At 37.5% G+C, this 15695-nt stretch overlaps 2 protein-coding genes and 1 pseudogene across 2 annotated transcripts; all 3 read left to right on the top strand.

The window, feature by feature from the left end:
- Positions 1-853: 853 nt before the first annotated feature.
- LOC103954282 (ATP-dependent zinc metalloprotease FTSH 10, mitochondrial) lies at positions 854-5846 on the top strand. Its single transcript, XM_048569132.1, has 8 exons — positions 854-1031; positions 1119-1350; positions 1473-1544; positions 2277-2410; positions 2975-3448; positions 3559-4326; positions 4900-5127; positions 5250-5846. The coding sequence occupies exons 1-8, from the start codon at positions 981-983 to the stop codon at positions 5727-5729; spliced, it is 2439 nt and encodes an 812-aa protein (XP_048425089.1). The 5' UTR covers positions 854-980; the 3' UTR covers positions 5730-5846.
- A 1021-nt stretch (positions 5847-6867) lies between these two features.
- On the top strand, positions 6868-12088 carry LOC103954335 (annotated as a pseudogene).
- A 710-nt stretch (positions 12089-12798) lies between these two features.
- LOC108867721 (uncharacterized protein C24B11.05) lies at positions 12799-14949 on the top strand. The gene is made up of 7 exons (XM_018649171.2): positions 12799-12995; positions 13203-13268; positions 13385-13520; positions 13796-13883; positions 13999-14259; positions 14448-14513; positions 14639-14949. Exons 1-7 carry the CDS (start codon positions 12935-12937, stop codon positions 14804-14806), a joined length of 846 nt encoding a protein of 281 aa, XP_018504687.2. The 5' UTR covers positions 12799-12934; the 3' UTR covers positions 14807-14949.
- Positions 14950-15695: the final 746 nt, after the last annotated feature.

Below are 15695 nucleotides of genomic sequence, written 5' to 3'. Positions count from 1 at the left end.
CATCCTTGCCGTCATTGCCACCATTACTGTTGTCGACGCCCTACCACCATTGTTACCTCTGCAACTCGACCCCATACTCCTTTATTAACACCACCATAATCACAACCATTGCCTTTGCCACCGTTATCGTTGTCATCACCCAAACTATCATGTCCATTTTTGTCACTACATACAATTATATTATTTTTTTACATTAAAATTTACTAAATGCTTTTACACCACTTTTTTATATTGATGATACTTTTAAAAATATAATTTATCAAACTATCAACTATTTTATTTTACAATTAATTATTGTTAACCCTAAACCCTAAATCCGCACTTAATTATTTAAAACTCAAATTAGGTTCCAAGTTCGTTAAAGGTTCCGTCAAATCACTATTTATTCTCAACAGCCAAAGCCAAACTCTGTGGCGTGTATGTCTTGTCTTGTCTGCCAAGCCGTAGGTTTTTTTTTTTTTTTTTTAGGAAGACAGCCGTAGTTTTAATAAATATAAACTAGGTAACACCCTTTTGACCACCAAATATCTCCGCAACCAATTACAAGGTGACTCAATAGTTGAGAACAAATTCTAGAATCGTATTTAATATGATACATCTTTGATTTGATTCTCAATGCTATTAAATCGTGATTGCCATAAAATGTTGAAGTGCTTTTGTAAATCTTTTCGACGTGAAAAGATAGACTTTGGTGCCAAAACTACAATCTGTATTTATTTATTTTTTTAAATGAAAATATCTATACAACCAAACACTTCCTTTTGTTTGTCTCTCTCTCCCCTCCCCCGTCCCCAATTCCCAAACGCTCACACACAGCCGAAAATACGCACAAAATAATTTGACAAAACGAAAAGAAAAAAAAAATCGGATTTTTCCAAATGGGTTCATCGAATCAGATCGAGAAGTAAGTCTCCATTGGCTCTCAACGATTCTCAGAAGCAAAATTTTGAGTCTCCCTCTCCGCCTGAGACATCAAAGTTATGATTTTTTCTCGGATTGGTCGCTCCGTTTCTCGATCTTCTCGCGCCAGGGTAAGCTCGCCATTCTCTTTTTTTTTTTTTTGTTTTTTTTAAATATATTTTTTGGTTTAAATTTATGGGTGTTTGTTTTGGTGGTAGAATTTGTTGCATGGAAGTGGGCGATCGGCGGGTCTGATTGGGAATGGAGGCATTTCTGGAGTTCCGCGTTTTGGTTCGTATCTGGGTGTGGTCGATGGGGAATTAGGGTTTTTGAGGTCATATTTTGCTGCGTCAATAGCGGCCCACAAGGCCTGCGTTTCGGATTTCAGTTGCATTCTTGCAAACCCTAAACTTAGCCGACACTTTTCGAGTGAAACCCCAAAGAAAAAGAGTAAGCAATTTGCAGTTTTTATTTGTTGGTTTGTTAGTTATTTGTTTTTCAGCTAAATGAATGTAATTATTGCTGTGATTTGTGGAGAAAGGTTGTGGTTTGATTATGTGCTTGTGTTGCAGATTATGAGAACTTCTATCCCAAGGAAAAGAAGGAAATTCCGAAAGGAGATGAGCAGAAATCGGAGTCGAAAGGTTAAGTTTCTGTCCTTCAGCTGCAACTGGGCTTATTTTCAATGCATTTTCACTGTTATTATTGTTTGAATTGAATGTTCATCATAGAAGTGGAAAAAATGTTGGATTTTTTTGTTTGTTTTAATTATGTTAGATTAGTGTTTTTACGTTATCAGAGTCTCGTGGGTGCTCAGATGTTTTGGAGTTTTGGCTGCATAACTAATGTTGTCAGGAAAAAAGATAATGTGTTTTTGAAGCATTGGAGTTCGAAGTGATACCCCTTTGACATTTTATTTGCCAGTTACAATAAGCAAGCATTTTCGTGGAGACACATGATTCTAGTTGTAAAGCACTATCCCCACACTCACAGTTAAAGTTCGACTCTCGCTGTTCCCTACCTAGGCTTAGGATACCTGAAAAACAAGATGTATTTCATCGTAAAGTGGACATTTTATTAGGTAGGTGTTTGTGACTGACACTGATAAATGGCTACAATATTCTGTCTGTAAACTTGATCATCTGTGACTCATCTGGGTCTGATAGAAAATGGTGGCAAATTTAAAAGTCGAGGTTCTGTGTTAGTATTTGATATTGAAAGCTGTTCAGTGTTTAGTATTCAGTATTTGATACTGAAGCATTTTCTCCGTTCTCTAATTCTCTTCCTCACTATTTTTTTTCTCTCCCTTTCCAAGATGATTGCTCTTTCATCACCCATACTTTTAGGAATATGTTTTAATATTTTTTCAATTTCAGATGAATCAAAGACAGATGATCAGGGGAGTTTTCAGGAAACTTTCTTGAGGCAGTTTCAAAATTTAATTACCCCGCTATTGGTCATTGGCCTATTTCTCTCCTCCTTCTCCTTTGGTTCTCCTGATCAGCAACAGGTTAGTGTGCACACAAATATGTGATCTCTTTTTTTCAATTCTCTTGCTATATATGTTTTTCCATTTTAGGTTTTCTGAATGGTGTTTATGTAACTACAGGCCCATATTGTATAATTTCTTGTTCTGTTGTGATATAAAGCGGAGTCGACTCTAAGGAAAATGTTTCAGAGTCCCAACTATTTCCACATTGGATCCCCTACATGCGAGCTGAGAATTGGGAAATTAGTTTTGTTGTTTAACATCTTCCATAAAATAATTGTTTAAAATCACAGAAGTTTGACCCATTTTGATTCAGACTAGCTTTACCATGAAAAAACTGCCCTTTATCTTTAAGATTGAGTTGAAGTTGGTCTTGAGCTAGATTCAACCTACATGTTTTGTGACTCTAATTACAGAGAAAATACCTGTTCACTTCCATAACGGTTAATTCATTGAATTTATCAGTGTATGAATATGGTGAAAATTTTGATTCCTGTTTGTAATGGCTTTTATGTTTACGGTAAATTTCCTATACCAGAAAGTTCTCTACTCACATGCTATTCAATTTTGTTTTGTTCTTTGCAGATAAGTTTCCAAGAGTTTAAAAACAAACTTCTGGAACCAGGCTTAGTGGATCATATAGTTGTCTCTAATAAATCAGTTGCAAAAGTGTATGTGCGTAGCTCGCCACGAGGTCAGACAAGTGAGGAAGTTGTCCAAGGACCTGGTACCCCTGCTCGTGCAAATGGGGGCCTGTACAAATACTATTTCAATATTGGAAGTGTTGAATCTTTTGAGGAGAAGTTGGAGGATGCCCAAGAAGCATTGGGAATAGACAGTCATGATTTTGTTCCTGTTACATATGTCTCTGAGATGGTTTGGTACCAGGAATTGATGAGATTTGCACCAACACTACTGCTTTTGGGATCCCTCTTGTTTATGGGGCGGAGAATGCAGGGTGGACTAGGTATTGGTGGTTCTGGCGGACGAAGTGGCCGTGGAATCTTCAATATAGGAAAAGCCCAAGTCACAAAAGTAGATAAAAATACAAAGAACAAGGTTGGCTTTTTGTTTCCGTAGTGTTTTCTTGTCATTAATCTGTTGTAATATATTTTCTTAAGCACTCTGTTGCACGTTTTCAGCAGTACCTGATATTTTAATTGGTACAGATCTATTTTAAAGATGTTGCTGGTTGCGATGAAGCAAAGCAGGAAATCATGGAATTTGTGCACTTTCTCAAGAATCCTAAGAAATATGAGGATTTGGGAGCCAAAATTCCCAAAGGAGCTCTATTGGTAGGCCCTCCAGGCACTGGAAAGACCCTTCTAGCAAAAGCAACTGCAGGGGAATCTGGTGTTCCGTTTCTATCTATGGCTGGATCAGACTTCATGGAGATGTTCGTTGGTGTTGGACCGTCAAGAGTCAGAAACTTGTTTCAGGAAGCAAGGCAATGTGCTCCTAGTATAATATTTATTGATGAGATTGATGCAATTGGTCGAGCAAGGGGGCGTGGGGGCTTGTCAGGTTCCAATGATGAGCGTGAGAGTACTCTAAATCAGTTGTTGGTAGAAATGGATGGCTTTGGAACAACTGCTGGAGTAGTTGTTCTTGCTGGTACCAATAGGCCTGATATTTTGGACAAAGCCTTATTAAGGCCTGGTCGATTTGATCGCCAAATCTCTATTGATAAACCCGATATTAAAGGTCGTGACCAAATATTTCAGATATACTTGAAAAAGATCAAACTTGATCATGAACCATCATATTATTCTCAAAGGCTTGCAGCCCTAACTCCAGGGTTTGCTGGGGCAGACATTGCAAATGTTTGCAATGAAGGTGCTCTAATTGCTGCAAGAAATGAGAGTGCACTGGTCACAATGCAGCATTTTGAGGCGGCTATAGACAGAATTATTGGTGGTTTGGAGAAGAAGAACAGGGTAAGTCATTTTTGACTTGTTCCTTTAGTTTTATGGCATATGATAACTATGTTTCATTCTTAGTAAATAACCATTCCCTCCCCTCTCTTCTCCTCTCCACATTGTCCAAAAATGAAAGAGCAATGCTGCATAACATGGGCTGGTACAGCATTGTGTCCTCCCTAATTAGGACTCCGGTCATTTCTATGGTGGAATTTGTGATGTGCACTTTAGCTAGAGATTTGATTGGAACATTTGGAGATAATCGTAGCATACCTTGGAAGAGGAAAATACTTGGACGGCAAACTCCTGTTATCCATCTTCCTAAACTATAGTATTGGGTTTGGATCTTATGTGTGGCCCTTATGTTGAGTTAGAACAGATTATTTCCATTGATCTGGACCTAGTAAATCCCATTTTACCTTCCATTATGCAGGTTTCAGTAGTGTTAACAAAGGTCCAGGTCAAACTTTAAGGTAGCTAAAAGGGATATTATGTCTTCAAAGAGAATGCTTTGACTTTTAACCTTCAGAGTGTTTCTTTGTCTTTGTTCTGTATAATTGGAATTTTGACATCCTTTTGCTTGTCAAACAGGTTATAAGCAAGCTTGAGCGCCGTACTGTTGCCTACCATGAGGCAGGGCATGCTGTTACCGGCTGGTTCTTAGAACATGCAGAACCGTTGTTGAAAGTGACCATTGTTCCTCGAGGTACTGCAGCACTTGGGTTTGCGCAGTATGTTCCAAATGAAAACCTCCTCATGACCAAGGAGCAGCTTTTTGATATGACCTGCATGACCCTCGGTGGTAGAGCAGCTGAACAGGTATCCATGAAACTTCATTAGTCGTATTTTTGGAAGACTTTTATTATATCATCATTCTCAAGTTCCTTGGAACTTCATTAGTCATCTAATGATGTTGTTGGTTAACATGTTCTGGGGTGCAGGTTATGCTGGGGAAAATCTCGACGGGGGCCCAAAACGATCTGGAGAAAGTGACAAAGATGACCTACGCCCAAGTTGCAGTCTATGGTTTCAGTGACAAGGTGGGTCTTCTTTCTTTCCCTCAAAGGGAAGATTCATTTGAGATGTCAAAGCCCTACAGCAGCAAGACTGGAGCCCTTATTGATGGTGAAGTGCGCGAATGGGTGGGTAAGGCGTATGCACGCACAGTTGAACTCGTAGAGGAGCATAAAGAGCAAATAGCTCAAATTGCAGAACTGTTGCTTGAAAAGGAAGTTCTTCACCAAGATGACCTGCTCAAGGTGTTGGGGGAAAGACCATATAAACCGGCTGAAGCGACCAACTATGATAGATTTAAGGACGGTTTCGAAGAGAAAAATGATGAAAAAACAGTGGAGACACCGCTGGTTGGGTCCGAGGATGACGGCTCATCACCCCTTGAGCCTCAGGTTCTGCCTACTTAGTTATTGAGAAAGTTGTGTGTAATTTGTACATTGTAATTGCTTTCCCTTGGAACTTCTGTGCTAACTATTTCACACATTTCATGTATGGTCGAAATCTGTACGATACTTTATTTGTTATTTGGTGACAACGACCACGCGTTTTCCATACAAAAATTATAGATTCAAACAGTTGGCACTAATGCTCAAGTGCTTTTTATACTAGGATGTAAATTGTTGTTTAGTTGCTCACGTTCTGGCAAGATAATTGGTTGCCTATCCCGGAAAGGTTCTGGCAAGATAATTGGTTGCCTATCCCGGAAAGCAACTGCCTTCGGCCGGAAAGCAACTGACTTCTTTGGTTGAAGTGGATACTGCTGCCATGGAGATTGGACTCAGTCTTTCGTACTCCTTTCTCCTGTGGCATCCCGCTAAATGATGTTTTAGTCAAAATGGTCTTTGAAACTTGCATAATTCATCACTTTGGTCCTTAAGATTTGAAATTAGTAGAAGTGGTCTTTGAGTTTAATCACCATCAATCATTTTTGTCATTTAGTGAAAAATTATGTTATACGAGAACCAAAATGATGCCATCAATTTAATAAACAATGGACCAACATAATTTGACAAAAAATTAACGGTATTTTTTTCATTTTGATCATTGTTTAATGAATATTTTTACAAAATAACCAAAATAATTGATGATTGACAAACTCAGGTACCATTTACATTGATTTCAAATCTCGAGGATCAAGGTGAGGGGTCATGCCAATCCCAAAAATTATTTTTAACTATAAAACCTTTTAATAACCATGTCCTCAACTCTCTTTTCTGCTCTTCCTACTTGCACACCCCATAAGTCCTTTCTGTCAGGAACATGAAAAATCAATTGAGCATCTACCTTGTTTTAGGGATGTCTAGTCAAACTCGGATTTGAGAGGTCTCGTAGGCTACTAAAAGATTTTTAGAATCCATGCAAATCCTAGTGTAGTTAACAAAAAGGATTTTAAAAGATTTTAAAATCTTAGTGTAGTCACTTGAGATTTTGATAAACATTTTTAGAGTCCATCTAAATCCATATGTATTAAAAAAATTAAAGATTTTATAGGCTTTCATTAAGTTATGGATTTTGTGGGGTTTGAGAGCAATAAGCACGTATAATTAAGACCAAATAGAATCCCAACTCACCGTCTAGGATTTCAAATCCAACGACCTCCAACTCTATCTTCCTCTCATTGTCTGCCAGCCACTTTGTTTTCTTTATCTTCTTCCTTCATCTCTGCATTTTTTTTCTTCAATTTTCGTTGATGGGTCACATTATTTCTGAAAGATGATGCTGGGTCGCATCATTTCTCATGTATAGTGTACCTGGTTCCCAATTTTCACATCTTCACTTTCTTTCCCGCACGGCGATCAACTCTTGTTCTTTATCCTTTTTCCACTAATCTTTGGGGATTTTTCGGAGTTTTTTTATTTTTATTTTTATTTTTTATTTCTAATTTCATGGAATGATGGTGTTGGGTAATGGTGAATTTCTCAAGGGCGGCGATGGCGGTTGGAGTGCAAAAGTGGTGAAGAGCAATGGTTGCTCTCGTCTGTCTGTTGGGTTACCATCTCCATTGCCTTAATGTTATAATCATGATTATCTTAATCACGGAGTTACTATTGGTTATTAGTTAAGCAAGGGATTACTTGTATTTAGGGAGAGTTTGTTAGAATATGCCAGCTGGCAGTGTGCTTTTCTAGAGATCTTATGATCGTGATTGTTCATCGTATATTGTGCGATCAGTTTTCGTTAGATATTATTTATATTTAATTTTAAATTTTAAATTTTAAATGATTTCTGATCGTACGATGTATAATAAACGATCATGATCACAGGATCCCAAGAAAAGGATCCGACGATGATCTTTTTTCGATCATAAATGGACCAATGTATAAGTGCTTTGCCTAACGGCTATATGAATAAACAAATATATTACAAAAATATACTTGGGTTTGTTCTCCTTCTCCTCTACTCATGCGTACGCCATGGTTCACCTGCATAAACAGGTCAAGGTTGAATTAGGATCTAGCACTTAAAAATCCACCAAAATCATAAACCAAATCAACAGAAATCCTTATAAATCCATCTAGAAATCCTTAAAAACCCATATGGAATTTGTAGGAGTTTTCCAATCCCATAGCCGTCGTGCATAGAACTCTCAGTTCGGTATCGGATTTTGCCAGCATTTGCCGTCCGTCCCAGGCACCTCAAAGTCCCTGTGTTAAAATTAATGGATATCATTTGACCAAAAAGGAATTACGCACAAACTAATTTAACGAAACGAAAAGAAAAAAACAAAGAAAAATCGGATTTTTCGAAATGGGTTCATCGAATCAGCTCGAGAAGTAAGTTTCCATTGGCTCTCAACGATTCTCGGAAGCAAAATTTCAGTCTCTCTCCCCGCCTGAGACATCAAAGTAATGATTTTTTCTCGGATTGGTCGCTCCGTTTCTCGATCTTCTCGCTTCAGGGTAAGCTTCCCAATCTCTTTTTTTTCGATTTTTAATTTAATTTAATTTTTGGTTTAAGTTTTTGGGTTTTTGTTTTGGTGGTAGAATTTGGTTTAAGTTTTTGTTTTGTTTTGGTGGTAGAATTCGAGTGAAACCCCAAAGAAAAAGAGTAAGCAATTTGCAGTTTTTTTTTTTTTTTTACCTTGTATTGTGGGTTTGCTAGTTATTTTTGTTTCAGCTAAATGAATATAATAATTGCTGTGATTTGTGGAGAAATATAGTGGTTTGATTGAGTATGTGCTTTTGTTGCTTTTGGTGTTGCAGGTTATGAGAACTTTCATCCCAAGGAAAAGAAGGAAATTCCGAAAGGGGATGAGCAGAAAACGAAGCCGAAAGGTTAAGTTGCTGTCCTTTCAGCTGCAACGGGGCTTATTTTCGATACATTTTCACTGTTATTATCGGTTGAATTGAATGTTTATCAAAAAACAAGACGCATTTTGTAGTAAGGTGGACATTTTATTTAGTAGGAGTTTGTCACTGACACTGCTAAATTACTGCTGTTTTTCTGTATGGAAACTTGATCATACGAGACTCGTCTGGGTCTGATAGAAAATAGTGTCAAATTTAAAAGTCTAGGTTCTATGTTAGTATTTGATTCTGCATTTATAATGTCTTAAGTTTCTATTAACTTTAATATTATTTCAATTTCAGACGAATCAAAGGCGGATAATCAGGAATTTTTCTTGAGGCAGGCTCGCAATTTCTTGATTCTGCATTGTATGATTTCTTGTTTTGTTGTGATACAAAGCCGAGTCGACTCTAAGGAAAATGTTTTGGAGTCCAACTATTTCCACGTTGAATCCCATACATGCATTGAATCCCCTACGTGAGAAGAGAGAATTGGGAAAGTCCTTTGGTTGCTTAACATCTTCCAGAAGATAATTGTTCAAAATCATAGAAGTTTGGTCCATTTTGATTCAGATTAGCTTTACTGTGGAATAAATGTCCTTTATCTTTAAGATTGAGTTGAAGTTGGTCTTGAGCTAGATTCAGCCAGCATGTTTTGTGACCCTAATTACTGAGAAAATACCCGTTCACTTCCAAATCAGTCAATTCATTAAAATGTATCTGTGTACGAATCTTGTGAAATATTTGAGTCTGTTTGTAATCGCTTTTTTGGTATCGCTCTGTTTAATATTTACGGTAGTTTCTCTTTACCAGAAAGAAGTTCGCTACTCACATGATGCAATTTTGTTCTTTGCAGATAAGTGTGCAAGAGATGCATATAAGTTTCCAAGAGTTTAAAAACCAACTTCTGGAACCGGGCTTAGTGGATAATATAGTTGTCTTTGATAAATTAATTGCATTCGTGTATGTGCGTAGCTCGCCATGCGGTCAGACAAGTGAGGAAGTTGTCCAAGGACCTGATACCAGTGTTCCTGCAAAATGGGGCCGGTGCAAATACTTAATTATTGGAAGTATTGAATCCTTTGAGAGGAGGGTTGGAGGATGCCCAGGAAGCATTGGGAATAGCTAGTCATGATTTCGTCCCTGTTACATATGGCTCTAATATGGTTTGGTTCCTAGAAGTGATGAGATTTTTACCTACACTACTGCTTTTGGGAAGTTTCTTGTTAGTGCAGTTGGGAGGAGGTATTGGTGGACGAAGTGCCCACGGAATATTCAATATAGGAAAAGCCCAAGTTATGAAAGTAGATAAAAATGCAAAGAACCAGGTTGGATTTTTGTTTCCCTAGTATTTTCTTGTCATTAATCTGTTGTAATATATTTTCTTAAGCACTCTGTTGCACGTTTTCAGCACTACCGGATATTTTTAATTGGTACAGATCTATTTTAAAGATGTTGCTGGTTGCGACGAAGCGAAGCAGGAAATCATGGAATTTGTGCACTTTCTCAAGAATCCTCAGAAATATGAGGATTTGGGAGCCAAAATTCCCAAAGGAGCTTTATTGGTAGGCCCTCCAGGCACTGGAAAGACCCTTCTAGCAGAAGTAACTGCAGGGGAATCTGGTGTTCCGTTTCTATCTATATCTGGATCAGACTTGGTGGCTTGTCAGGTTCCAATGATGAGCGTGAGAGTACTCTAAATCAGTTGTTGGTAGAAATGGATGGCTTTGGAACAACTGCTGAGTAGTTTCTTGCTGGCACCTATAGGCCTGATATTTTGGACAAAGCCTTATTAAGGCCTGGTCGATTTGATCACCTAGTCTCCATTGATAAACCTGATATTAAAGGTCGTGATCAGATATTTCGGATATACTTGAAAAAGATCAAACTTGATCATGAACCATCATATTATTCTCAAAGGCTTGCAGCCCTGACTCCAGGTTTGCTGGGGCAGACATTGCAAATGTTTGCAATGAAGGTGCTCTAATTGCTGCAAGAAATGAGAGTGAGCTGGTCACAATGCAGCATTTTGAGGCGGCTATAGACAGAATTATTGGTGGTTTGGAGACGAAGAACAGGGTGAGTCATTTTTGGCTCGTTCCTTTAGTTTCATGGAATATGATAACTTTGTTTAATTTCTTAGTAAATTACCATTCCCTCCCCTCTCCTCTCATCTCCTCATTGTCCAAAATTGAAAAGAGCAATGCTGCATAACATGGGCCGGTAGAGATTTGATTGGAACCTTTGGAGATAATCATTGCATACCTTGGAAGAAGAAAATACTTGGAAGGCAAACTCTTGTTATCCATCTTTCTAAAACTAGAGTATTGGGTTTGGATCTTATGCGGCTATAGGTGGCCCTTTATGTTGAGTTAGAACAGATTCTTTCCATTGATCTGGCCCTTGTAGATCCCACTTTACCTTCCGTTATGCAGGTTTCAGTAGTGTTAATAAAGGTCCAGATCAAGCTTTTAGGTAGCTGAAAGGGATTTTATGTCTTAGAAGAGAATGCTTTGACTTTTAACCTTAAGTGTTTTTCTTTGTCTTTGTTCTATATGATTGGAATTTTGACATCCTTTTGCTTGTCAAACAGGTTATAAGCAAGCTTGAGTGCCGTACTGTTGCCTACCATGAGTCAGGGCATGCTTTTACTGGCTGGTTCTTAGAACACGCAGAACCGTTGTTGAAAGTGACCATTGTTCCTCGAGGTACTGCAGCACTTGGGTTTGCGCAGTATGTTCCAAATGAAAACATCCTCATGACCAAGGAGCAGCTTTTTGATATGACCTGCATGACCCTCGGTGGTAGAGCAGCTGAACAGGTATCCAAGAAACTTTATTAGTCTTATTTTTTGAATACGTTAATGATGCATTATATATGTTTCTTAATTCTTCTCATTCTTCAATCGTCATTCTCAAGTTCCCTGGAACTTCATTAGTTGTCTAATGATGTTGTTTGTTTTACATATTCTGGAGTGCAGGTTATGCTGGGAAAAATATCTACGGGAGCCCAAAACGATCTGGAGAAAGTGACAAAGATGACATACGCCCAAATTGCAGTGTATGGTTTCAGTGACAAGGTGGGTCTCCTGTCTTTCCCTCAAAGGGAAGAATCATTTGAGATGTCAAAGCCCTACAGCAGCAAGACTGGAGCCCTTATTGACAGTGAAGTGCGCGAATGGGTGGGTAAGGCGTATGCACGCACAGTTGAACTCATAGAGGAACATAAAGAGCAAGTAGCTCAAATTGCAGAACTGTTGCTTGAAAAGGAAGTTCTTCACCAAGATGACCTGCTCAAGGTGTTGGGGGGAAGACCATATAAACCTGCTGAAGCGACCAACTACGATAGATTTAAGGAAGGTTTCAAAGGGAAAGGTGATGAGAAAACAGTGGAGACCGCCGGTTGGGGCCGAGGATGATGGCTCATCGCCCCTTGAACCTCATGTTCTGCCTTCTCAGGGGCTAAAAAATTGGCACTAAATGCTCAAGTTCTTTTTCTATTAGGATGTAAATTGTAGTTTAGTTGATCAAAGATTGTGACACAAACACCAGATTCTCACGTTAACCATAATGTCCCTGAGTAATTTAAAATGTTCCCATCGTTGTTAAAGTTACTTGTAACACCTCACTAAAGTTAAAATGCAAAATGCCATTGATTCTACTCTAGTTGAGTAAGTGAAAAGTTTTTAACGTGATTGTAACACAGCCTCGTAATGCTATAAATTTGTTGATATTACAACATGCATATATAATATTACACCATAAAATAAATATTGATAATATTACACCTCGTGAGGACAAATGGTAGAACTTCATCTGTGTTCGAATCCTACGAGAGTATTCCAGTAGAAAAACGTATCCTTGTGTTTGCGACGTCCGTCGTGAACTGCACCCAAAAAAGCTTTCATTGTGACATACACGCTACTTTATTCTATATGCTGATTGTTGAGGCTCCGATACGATGCTTCTTTCGCTTTCACCGTTGATATATGTACACGGAGAAACGCTTTCCCTTCTTTTTCTTTGTTCAAAAATTCTTTTCCTTCTTCTAGCTGTCAACTTTTGAATTGTGTGTGGTGGCCAGTGGCATCTATCCATATATATAGTGGAGATATTTAGCATATATGTTTCTACTTTCTGGACGTTGAGTGTCAAAGAAGGTGGCATGCTGTGACATTCCTGTGGATTTCACCATAAATATGCTTCAAGACCTTCATATTTTCTCAACTCAAACCTCTCATCTGCACCTTCTCTCTCTTTCTCTCTCTCTCTCTCTCTCTGAGGAACTTTCTCGCTTTCTTTTGAAGCTTTGATTTTAGTGATAAAATGGAATTCCAAAACCAATATCAGAAGGCTGATCAGATGAAATATGAGTGCCTTCTCTTTGGTAAGTCTTTTCCCTTTTTAGTCTCATATATCATGCCCTTTAAGTTATCAGATCTAATAGCTTGTTAACTTGGATGTAACCAAGTTGATTAGCAGTGTGGTGTCCCCCTGTGCACTCGTGTTTGAATTCCCCTCGTAGTATAAATTAGATTGTAATATGGCTCGAACAGGAAAAAGAAACAATAACAAAAAATCTGTTTTGTCGCAGACGTTGATGATACCCTTTATCCCTTGAGTTCTGGATTGTCTGATCAATGCACCAAGAATATTGAAGGTACACCATAATCCATCAATGCCTCCATCCAAACACGCACTTTTCATCAGTTAATTTCATCAGTTATTTAGTGAAATTGAATATTTATCTGATTATTCTTAATTATCTTTTTTCAGAATTCATGGTTCAAAAATTAGGCATCGAGGAAAAAAGAGTCGCTGAGTTGAATCAAGTACTGTACAAGAATTATGGAACATCAATAGCTGGTCTCAAGGCCATTGGTTATAATTTTGATAACGAGGACTATCATAGGTATCAAATTTTTTCATTACAACAAACCAAATCATATCTCACTAAGTGGGTCGTCTATATGAATCTTACAATGTCATTATGTTCGGTTTTGGGTCAAGTTTTCCGTTAGCGTACTCCATATCTTTTCTTAAAGTATCTTTCAAAGTCTTCTCAGGTCTTTCTCTACCTCTTTTACCTTAAGTCTTCGTACCAAAATTTTTCATTACCTGTTTTTAATTTTTTAATTTTCCATCATTATATGATGCAATAATCTCACAAATTCCCAAATATTACAGTTTTGTTCATGGAAGATTGCCCTATGAGAATCTAAGACCTGACCCTGTGCTAAGGGCTCTATTGCTGAGCCTGCCATATAGGAAACTTGTAAGCTACATACAAGTCACCTTTAAATAAGAAATTAATTTTAATGAATTACTAATTAGCTTTTATATGTAATATTTCTCTGATTATGTTTTTTTTTGTTTTATGCATGAAACAGATTTTCTCTAATGCGGATAACGTCCACGTGGCAAAAACCCTAAGCAAGCTTGGATTGGATGACTGCTTTGAAGGAGTTATTAGCTTTGAGACTCTGAATCCCACTAAAGATGATGAAGGATGCAGCACAAGTGTTTTTTATCGTTCTTGTTTATTTGATGCTGGAATATCAGAGCTTCCGGCGACTTCAATTGTTTGCAAACCATTTGCAAATGCATATGAACAAGCCTTTAAAAACGCCAACATTAACCCTCAAAGAACTGTAAGAAACTAACGTAAAGTCTGTTTGGTAGTGCTTTAATTTAAAGTGTCCAAAGTGTTACTAAACAATCAGAAGCTTTTTTAGTGAGTTGTGATAAAATTCTTCTTGTGCTTCTAAACAAAGTGCTTCGAACACAAGCGACTCGAGTAAAGCCTTCTAACAAAGAAATTTTTTGATTAATTTTGCAGATATTCTTTGATGATAGCCTAAGGAACATACAAACTGGAAAGAACATGGGTCTCCATACTGTATTGGTAAGTTGTAAACACAAAATAAGATTTTTCAGTTCATCTTAATTGCTAATTAATATAAAACATTTCTAACATTGTTAAACCCTATATATACACATATACATACATATATATATATATATGTATAGGTGGGCAACTCCAACAGAACAAAGGGTGTGGATTATGCAATAGAGAGCATCCACAATATCAGAGAAGCACTTCCAGAACTTTGGGAAATCGACAATAAAAATACAGACACGGCTAGAACTTTGTCAGGGGAGCTGGCAATGGAGAAATCAGTGACTGCCAGGGCTTAGCTTTTTAGCTCAATTTCAAAACTCCTTTGAGCAAATGGAAAAGCATGGAGGCTAGCACTTGACTGTATACTTTTAGAAATATGTTTATCCTAATAATTGTATGATCAAATTATCAATGATAAAAAGCAAGCTTCTTTCGTAAACTTTTTCCTTTGCTTTCTGATTTTTGCAACCACAGCTACCAAAATAAATACCACAGCCACTGAATAATAAATAATACATAAACCTACCCAAATAAATCTAAAAAAACCTGGATAACAATTGATGTGAATTTTTTTATTATCGATCCTTTGGTCCCCTTTATTTCTAACAATTAAATTTTGGGTATATTGTAAGGGTGAAATGATTTGAAAACACAAATTTGACAGTCAAATATACTAGTAAGGGCTGGTTTGGTATTGCTGTGCTTTGAAAAAAAACTGCTTCTACTGTGCTATGAGAATAAGCTCAATTTTCCTGCTTCACGTTTTCAGCTTTTTTTCATCCAAAACTGTGAAAATAAGCTGTTTTTAAGTATTTACCAAACACCTTTTTGAACTCAGTTTTTTTTATACCCACTTTTTATAAAATCACCACAGTATCAAACCAGTACTAAGACTCACGTGCAATGGTAAGGCTCGTATGTATTTACGAGTATGTCAATTTTGTGTATCCAAAGAATTTTACTAATATTATAATATACTAATACTATGGTGGTTTGGACATGTTAACCGAAGACCTACAGATGCTCCAACTAGAGGATGCAATTGTGAGACAGAGGCTTATATATGCCAAAATGGGTAGAGAAAAACCTAAGAAGACTTAGAAAGAGACTCTAAAAAAAAACATGAAGTACTTGGAGTTAACGGAGACTTCGCGTAAAAATGAGTACACTTGGGTTCTAGGATTT

Source organism: the organism of the source record quoted next, unplaced genomic scaffold, assembly GCF_019419815.1.
Source record: "Pyrus x bretschneideri cultivar Hongxiangsu unplaced genomic scaffold, Pyrus_bretschneideri_v1 Contig5, whole genome shotgun sequence".
NCBI lineage: Eukaryota > Viridiplantae > Streptophyta > Magnoliopsida > Rosales > Rosaceae > Pyrus > Pyrus x bretschneideri.
This window is presented reverse-complemented; position numbering and strand designations above follow the sequence as displayed.